General features: G+C 35.6%; 1 protein-coding gene across 3 annotated transcripts; it reads left to right on the top strand.

Annotated features, from left to right (window-relative positions):
* Nucleotides 1–1,007: 1,007 nt before the first annotated feature.
* LOC124916552 (PH, RCC1 and FYVE domains-containing protein 1-like) lies at nt 1,008–8,979 on the top strand. 3 transcript variants are annotated; one of them, XM_047457286.1, is made up of 10 exons: nt 1,008–1,450; nt 1,584–1,890; nt 2,171–2,257; nt 2,669–2,758; nt 2,910–2,990; nt 4,839–5,006; nt 5,272–7,356; nt 7,459–7,605; nt 7,858–8,348; nt 8,481–8,979. In XM_047457286.1, exons 2-10 carry the CDS (start codon nt 1,843–1,845, stop codon nt 8,569–8,571), a joined length of 3,288 nt encoding a protein of 1,095 aa, XP_047313242.1. In that variant the 5' UTR covers nt 1,008–1,450; nt 1,584–1,842; the 3' UTR covers nt 8,572–8,979. The 3 variants fall into 3 exon arrangements, with proteins under 3 accessions (XP_047313242.1, XP_047313240.1, XP_047313241.1); XM_047457284.1 differs by having other exon boundaries at nt 1,524–1,890; XM_047457285.1 differs by having other exon boundaries at nt 1,008–1,890.
* The last annotated feature ends 559 nt before the right edge of the window (nt 8,980–9,538 follow it).

Genomic DNA, 9,538 nt, shown 5'->3' with positions numbered 1-9,538 from the left:
GAGATATAGAAAGGTTTAATGTGGAACATAGTTACTTTCATTTGAGTGAGGAAGATATACTAGACTTTCCTTAGGATAAGATATGATTGTATGGGATCTCTTCAAAAGATTTTCGTTGGTTGGTGTGTATTACATGACAGGTTTGGAGGTTCAGTGGTGGTTGCAAAAGGAAATAAGTTAGTGAGAAATATTGCCTTTGTATGGAGGTAGAGGCAGAAGAATAATTTTACCCATCTTATTACGTTCGTGCAAAAATATAAAACATGTTACTAAATTAAGGGCAAAGTCATGATTTAAAATTTATCCAGGTTAAAAAAAATTCAGAAAATCTATCCAGGCTAAAATATAATAATATCGAGCAAACAAACAAAATAAACATAGTTTATTGTCGCTATTTACCTTTAGCGACAGAAATACAACCAATAGCAATAATATTTTCTTGTCGTTATTGATAGATATATACAAAATATTTTGAGCTACCCTGGTCACTGCCCGGATATTCTTGTACATAAACCCGCACTCACGTGGAATGTAATAGAATGTGTGTTGGCATGCACTACTATTGGAGTATTCAAAACAAATTTACAAATAAATTAGATTTAAAGAGAAATGTTTATCAATTTATATTAGTTTGAGATGAATTATTTGGATTGAACAAAATATAATAATTTTTATCAATAAAACATGACCAAAACAATTAATCATTGGCTCTATACTTGTAACATTAGTGAATATAAAAAACGAAATAACATGTTGGTCAACTAAAGATGGAGTGAATCAAAATAACATAGTATTCATATTATTATGCACTTCTCCTATGAGATTTAATATATATATATATATATATATATATATGTTTTTGGTCTAAGTATTTTTAAGAGTTATTTATTTAGAATAAATTTATATTTGTCATTTATAACGCTTTAAATGTTCTGTTAAAAATAAATAACTTATCATTTAGTAGTTTGTTTTTGTGTAGAAAATAAAAGAATGAATATGAATAATAAATAGGGGGAGTGAAAGAGAGATAAAATGAAGAAAGGCTGGTCTGGTCAAGAAGTTCCAGATTGAATTGCTGAAGTGGCATACCGTTAAATGAGTGAAACAGTTGGAATGAATTAAAAATGAAAAAAAAAAATGAAAGAGAAGAAGAAAGTGCCGCCCGACAAATCTCAACCCGCCCCTCTCCTCCCATTGCTGCACCTTCGTCAATTCTCTATCGGTTTTGATCAGCTTAAAGAAGGTCTGATCGTTTTGGATCAGAGGCCATTGAAGGTTTTTTCAACCTTTTAAAGCCCATCTCTGCAGAATCCCTCTCCTTTATTTCATCGCCATTCAATATTTGGAGCTAAGTGATTCTAGATTCGTCGAAATCGGTCAAACTATGTTAAGTCTCTAGAAGCATTCGTGTTAGAATGATTAGGAATCAACAATGTACCTCGATAGACAGGTTTGGAATCATATATAGTTCAGTTCATTGATGAAAAAATATTGATTTTGAAGTTTATAAATGTGTATGGCAGTTTCTACGGCCTGTCGCATTGTTGGAGGTGTTTTTAACTGTTTCCCAGCTGAATGTTCAGGATTTTGGCCTAACCCAAAGCCGTGGGTTTGAAGTTTTCCTATTTTGGAGGACTTCACAAGCTTTACACCTATGATTTTAGGCTGTTTTTTGTTGTTGTGAAAGATGATGAAGATAATATTGGATATAGTTGGTTTGACAATCAAGTCCACTAACTAGTAATGATTTGAAGCATTTAATTTAATGGGTAAAGCTGGACGTTAGTTGGTTCAAATGGGTTTTGGTTGTATAAATGGGTTGCGCTTGATATTGATACTTGAATGGCTGATTCTCAAAGGGCTAGTCTCGCGGAAAGGGACATTGAACAGGTAAATTATAGACCAGTTATCTCTATTTGGTTGTTGTTTTCTTTCCATTAGCAACTTAGTGTTGAATAGATTGAAATAAGACAATGGGAATAGAGTAGATATTAGTTAAGTGCAGTAAGAAGAAAAATTGAATGTCAAATTATCACATGATAGATGCAGTTGTCATTAGTGATTCATGGGTGTTCGTTCATATTGTTATATAGGTCTAATCATTGACTATGTAATGTACCTCTCTTTGAATATTGTGGATAAGAATGATTTTGTTTATTTTAATTATCAGGCCCTTACAGCACTGAAAAGAGGAGCACATTTACTCAAATACGGACGCAGGGGCAAGCCAAAATTCTGTCCATTTAGACTTTCTTCTGTAAGTATTTTTTTTTTTTCAATTTTTCTGTTTTAGTGCAAGGGCTTTATAACACACAACCTTGTTGCAAACTGGTCTTGTATGCTTATGTAATCTCGATCACCTACTTCTATTAATAAAGATATGTGCAGGTTAAGTTCTCCCCTATTTTCCAGCCTATCTTTGGAAGTGGAAGAACCACAACATATTTGGATTGGATTTCAACTTCATTTATTTACATGACACCATTAAGATATTTCTCTATATTGGATGATATGAATTACAATTTCTTTTAGCTGAGAATAAGTTTTGACATATCAGTACAAGTGTACTTTATGTTCTCAAGCAAGTCGAATGATGTCATTCGAGTGGAATGTGTCTAGAGAAAGATTTCTTTGTTGTTGTAAATGAGGTTCTTATTATAATTTTCAGGATGAATCCATGTTATTGTGGTACTATGGTAAAGAGGAAAAACAACTTGAACTAAGTCACGTTTCAAGGATAATACCTGGACAGAGAACTGTAAGTCCATAGATTAAAATTTCATTAAACTATCACCATATCTCTTTTTCTGTCTTTTTTTTTCATCTCTAGCATGTTCTTTTGTAAAATTTTCTTGCATTCAAAAAATGTTGAATATGTGCTCTTATTTATTATTGCTTATTCTTTTCAGGCAATATTCCAAAGATATCCTCGACCTGAGAAAGAATATCAATCATTTTCTCTCATAACAAATGATAGATCATTAGATTTGGTACAATTTCTTCCTTTCTGCTTCGTTTGTATATGTTCACTCCACATTCATCCTCCAGAAGTATTGCTTTATAGGACAGGTGAAATTTTTGTCAGTTATTAATGGTCTGACTAATTGAAGAATATCAAGAAGAGAGAAAACAAATGTTGTCGATTGAATGTATACAACAAGTAAAAACAACATTGAAACCCAAAAGGTCTCCAACATTGAAAAATGTAAATAACAAGTTAACTAGAGTTGTATATATGCAGGCATGTTAGAATAATAATTATATTCAACCCTACCCTCAAGTTTAATTTAGTGGTATATGTACTTTCCTAACTTTGCATGTAGATCATTATAGTTTATTAGAGGGAAAGCCTTTATGTGGATGTCAGCAATTTGTTGCCTTTATAAGATGTAAGAGATATTAATATTTCAGTTTATCACATTCTTGGTTATGGAGTGATAGATTAATTTCATTATGCTTTGATCAATCATGCAAACTGGATTTTTAGCAATATCAGTCTTATCACAACTTTACCTTCTTTTCTGTGGCGATCTCGAGATCATTCAATATTTTAGAATCTCTATTCCCTCACATATTCTTGGGGAAATAGTTTTTTACTTCTCCTTGTAAACTAGTTTACTAAACATATTATTGAATTGACAAAGAAATTGAGAACAAACCTATCTGATAATTGTATTGAATGATATGTAAAATATACTACTATTAAATACAGGAAAGTAGAATTACAGAAAAAGAAATATTAATTACAACGAATCAAATAAAATTAAATCAGTTTGAATTTGATTTGCTATAAATAATTGATTTGCCACAGGGAACCTTCCATATTTACTGAATGTTTTACTTTGAAGAGATATGATTACCACGGTTACCCATCACAAAAGTGAAATATCCCAAAGTTGATTGCGTATCATTTAGCTTACCACACTTAAATACAATCTCATGTCTGATCGTGTCCACTTACGAGTCGTTGGTATCTTCCACTACTTTTTGGTGCATGGTCAAATTTTATTTGATGCAATCATATGAGTGTTCATAAGTTTACATTCAAACATTCCAGTTTCCTTTAGAAGGTCCAAAATGTATTTTGCTGTGAAAGAAATATGCTCTTCTTTCATTTTCTTCACGTCACACTGATTAAGAGATACAACAGGGATCAAACTTGACTGTGCTGCAAATTGAAGAAGATAAGAGTTTTTGGATGGATTTATTAGAGAATGAATCTTCATGATGAAGATAGCTCTCATACCATAAAGAATATGATTTAGAGAATTGACAAATGTTGTCTATTGAATCTATTTTCTTATATACAAGTAAAAGTAACATTAGAAACCCAAAATGGTCTCTTTGGAAGAATAATGTAAACTACAATAATTTGCTATGGTAGCAAGTAGCATGCTAGAATAAGAAATATTTGCAACAATAACAGTTCGGAATATTTGCAACAATAACAGTTCATGAAATTTTCAAGATCCAGACATTACTAATGCTAGTGGTCTAGGGAAATGTTTTGAGAAATGGAAATTGCAGGTACAAAAACTAGAACTTATTTTACCATAAGCTTCTTGAAGAATGTTGGGAAATGAATTGACCATAGTCAATGATTGCATATGCCTCTAAGAATGCTTTGATTGGGATATCATTTAATTTTACATATTCTACTTGTAAAAATAGAACTCCTTGGTGCAAATGAAAGATATTTGTTCATGATGTTCCTTCTAGCATGTTTTGGTAGGAAATGTTAAAAATGAAGCACATGTTTAAGTTATGTAAAAATCTTCAATGTCTTAAACTATACTGTTGTATGCATTATCACTGAGCATACAGGCTTACATGCACAGATATGTAAAGACAAGGATGAAGCTGAAGTTTGGTTTGTGGGGCTAAAGTCATTAATTTCACGTCAAAACCAGCGAAAGTTGAGAATCGAGACAAAGAATGACATTATTTTATCACCAGAGATTACTCCACGTCCCCAAGGAATTTCACTTTTTTCGTTCGTTTCTTCTGTAAGCAAAATCTATTGGTTCTTAAGATTTAGTTAACAGCTTAAATAAAGGAATTATTTTCCCCCGTATTCATTATACATTCATCGACCAGTTTTACTATAAAATCCTACGAAAATATACTTCATTCTGCCACTTTAAGTTCAAAACATTTTCTACCACCATCACAACACTCAAACGATTTCTTTTCTTATTTCCTTTCAAACTAAGGGCGTAGATTTTTTTTTTATCTTATCCCTTATCTTCTTCTTCTTCTGTGTAATCTTAGGATGGAGATAGTCGAAGACTTGAAAGTATTCCTGAGAGTAGCTTGGGAAAGGCATTCTCAGATATAATATCTTATACTGCGGTGGGAAAGAGCCTTGGGGCAGTTGAGCCTGTTACCCCTTCACTGAGCCCACTGACATCTATAGTTTTAGGTAACTCTGGTGGGCGAAGTTCAGCAACAGATACATTTCGTATTAGTTTATCTAGTGCTCTTAGTTCATCAAGTCAGGGTTCTGGTCAGGATGATTTTGATTCGTTGGGTGATGTTTACATTTGGGGTGAAGGAATCGGCGAAGGGTTGTTGGGTAGTCCATGTAGTAGTAACAAAACACATTGTTTTTTACCCAAGTCATTGAAATCAACCGGAGTTCTTGACATTCATGACATAGCTTGTGGGAGTAGGCATGCTGTAGTGGTCACGAAACAAGGAGATCTTTATAGCTGGGGAGAGGGGTCTGGTGGTAGGCTCGGACATGGAGTGGAAGAAGATGTTTCCCAACCCAAACTCATTGATACTCTTGGAACAAAATTCGATAAGGTGGCATGCGGACTTCATCACACTTGTGCCATCACACTGTACGGTGATCTCTATACTTGGGGAAATGGAAGCCATAACACCGGTCTTCTTGGACATGGGAATGATGTCAGTTATTGGGGCCCTAAGAGAGTTTGTGGTCTCATCGAGGGTGTGCATATTTCGCACATCTCTTGTGGACCTTGGCATACGGCCCTTGTCACATCCACAGGTCAGTTGTTTACGTTTGGAGAGGGTACTTTCGGCGCTTTAGGCCATGCAAACCGCAGTAGCATTGCCATTCCTAGAGAAGTGGACTCTTTGAAAGGGCAGAGAACCATTAGAGTTTCCTGTGGGGTTTGGCACACAGCTGCAATTGTTGATTTATTGAATGAAGGACCTTCTTCTTCTTTCAAAAACGAGTCTAGTAGTAGTAGTAACCATTTCACGTGTGGAAAGTTATTCACATGGGGAGATGGGGATAAGGGCCAGCTTGGGCATGGGGATACAGAACCTAAACTAGTCCCTCAATGGGTGGCTGCACTGGATGAAACTAGTGTTTTCAGGGTTGCCTGTGGGCAAAACCTTACGGTTGCTCTTACTAGTATGGGACGAGTTTACACAATGGGAAGTTCTAATCATGGACAATTAGGAAGCCCTTTAGCTGATGGAAAGACCCCGACATGCATTGAAAGCAAAATAGCCGACAGTTTTGTTGAAGATATTGCCTGTGGCTCTTATCATGTGGCTGCTTTAACCTCAAATGGGGAGGTTTACACTTGGGGAAAAGGTTTACATGGACAGCTAGGCCATGGGGACAGTGATGGTAGAGATATTCCAACGCGGGTTAATTTTCTGAAAGATAAACTGATCAAGAGCATAGCATGTGGAGCCAATTTCACAGCCGTAGTTTGTCTTCAGAAATGGGTATCCAATGCTGACAACTCTATATGCTCTGGTTGTCACAATCCATTTAATTTTAGGAGAAAACGTCATAACTGTTATAATTGTGGCCTTGTTTTCTGCAATGTATGCAGTAGTCAGAAATCACTGAAAGCTTCCCTTGCTCCAAATGATACCAAACCATTTCGGGTGTGTGATGATTGTTTCATCAAGTTAAAGAAGATCACTGAAGTTGGATCTGTTGCTAAGATGTCTAGTGTCAGAAGTGGAATTGGGAAGGAGATCAGGGGACCTCGTTTACAGGCTCAGTCTTCTAGACTTTCTTCTACTGAATCATTCAATCTATCTGAAGGCAGGAACTCCAGAAGTGACGATCGATTATTCTCACTTGCAAATGGTAGTAATGCATTATTGAGAGCCAGTACAGGTTCTACAAAATATTCAAATTCTCTAGATGGAGTTGGAGCTTCAAAGAAATACTTTTCAGTTTCTGTTCCTGGTTCTAGAATGATTTCTAGGGCATCATCTCCTGCTTCAAGAAAGTCAAGTCCTCTTAGATCTTCAACAGGATCACCATCTATTCCACTTCATAAGTCTGAAGTGGCTTGTGATGATTCAAGATACGTGAATGAGAGACTGAGCCAAGAGGTTATGAATCTAAAGGCACAGGTACATACAGCGCTACATTCATTCTTATGAATGCACTGTCATAATATACTTTGCATGTGTGTGTTACAAAGAGGACAATTGACTTTAGATATTAATGTTCAGGTTGATGATCTTACTAACAAGAACAAGTTGCTAGAAGCAGAACTTGATAGAAAATCAAGACAACTGACAGAAGCAGCAGAATTGGCAGGAGCTGAAGTTGAGAAATCAGAAGCTGCTAAGAAAGTAATAAAGTCTCTTACGGCTCAGGTATGTGATTTTTAAATGGAAAATACTGCGAAAGTCAAAAGATAAAATGTGTTTATCTGATAAATTTGTTTCTTCATAATTTACCTCAGGGAAGAAGCATAATTGCCAAGCATTTGGTTAATTAATTTGAATATGAGCTTTAACTGCCATCACATTTGTTTATATACAGCTGACCTTCTAGATGGAAGTTTTATATACTGTACTTTATTACTTACTCATCACTTTTTTTGCTGTCCAATCCTCCTATGTTAGTTGAAGGAGACGTCTGAAAGGCACAATATCAGGAAAAAGATGGATTCAGTTTCTGGGCGCTCATTGAGACCATCATCTCATGAGCATGAGCATGAGCATGAGCATGAGCATGAGCATGAGCATGAGCATGAGCATGAGCATGAGCATGAGCATGAGCATGAGCATGAGCATGAGCATGAGCATGAGCATGAGCATGAGCATGAGCATGAGCATGAGCAGGAGCATGAGCATGAGCATGAGCATGAGCAGGAGCATGAGCATGAGCAGGAGCATGTGCAAGAGCATGAAGAGGAGGCGGAGGAGGAAGAAAAGAATGATGTGAGTCATGAGGAAACTTCTCCAAAGAGTGCATCTAAGGCATCATCATCCTTGATTAATGGGTCCAAAACCCATGCAAAAGAATGGGTAGTACAAGATCAACCGGGCGTGTACATTACTTTTTCCCCTTTACCTGGAGGAGGTGGCAATGAGCTCAGACGAGTTCGCTTCAGGTACTACTGCACTTTTATGCCTTTTGTCAAGACATGTATTTCAAATAGGTATCACTATAGGTTTATGAGGGGAGCGGTCTAATTGAAAAATCAAACCTCTGATGAATTCATGATGCATTTTTTCTTTTGTAGCCGGAGGCGTTTCACAGAAGAGCAAGCAGAGAAATGGTGGGCTGATAATGGGGATAGAGTGTGCAATAAGCATAACGTGGTATCAACATAGTCTTTACACTCCTTTGCAGCAAGAATTCCACATCCAGCTTGAAAAGGCAAGCTTCCGGCGTTCAACTCTTCCTCCTGACTGCACTTGCTACTGCACTGGAATTTGTAAATTCTTTCCTTCTGGTTCCTTCCAGTCTGACATCATGGAATGGTTTGGGGATTTAAACGTGTTGTTCTTTGGATTGTAGGTTGAGCTTTGGTAAAATATTCAAGAAACTGCTAAATTTAGGCACCCAATTGAAAATGGAAGTTCTAACCTTGGTCAATAGGTTTTGCAAAGCATTTTTTTTCACTTTTTTGGTTTACATTACTCATGTAATAGACTCCTCAGAATAAACCTTTTGGAGAATTTTGATCGTGCCTTCATTTTTGCAACAACACTTGTTTATCTTAACTCAAGTGTTCCTCATATTTTGTGTGTTTGATTCACACCAGATAAACAAACAATGGTCAGAGAAGAGAGAACGATTTCCAACTTCAAAATTTCTTAGGGAATTAGTTATAATTTCTGAAATAAAACATGAATGGTTCAAAATTTTCTTTCATTTTTTTGGCTTTTCTTTCATTTTTTTTGTGGAACAAACTCATGGTTGAAGTCTTGATTTCTTGTTTGTGCAGTTAGACTGTGTCATTTATATGCAACTCCACTACCTCATTGTTAGAGTCTTGATTCTCTGTTTGTGCAGCTAGATTGTCGTTTATATGCAACTCCACTACATCATTGTTAGAGAATCCCTTTTTGTGCGATTAGACTGTCGTTTAAATACAAATCCATTACTTCACCCTTCTGGTGCAGCAGCTGAAATAAACTGTTTACATCATGATTGTCTTTTTTCGGTGAATAAAACTTAAGTCTTGCTACTGATTTTGCAAATGGGATTTAGGAAAACAAAAATTGTGTTTTAGTACTACACTTTTATTATTATTACTAGTATATTGGTTATGTTTAATTTTATTGATTAGGTTAA

Source organism: Impatiens glandulifera, chromosome 9 (genome assembly GCF_907164915.1).
Source record: "Impatiens glandulifera chromosome 9, dImpGla2.1, whole genome shotgun sequence".
NCBI lineage: Eukaryota > Viridiplantae > Streptophyta > Magnoliopsida > Ericales > Balsaminaceae > Impatiens > Impatiens glandulifera.
The sequence above is the reverse complement of the archived record's forward strand: the minus strand, read 5'-3'. Positions and strand labels throughout refer to the sequence as shown.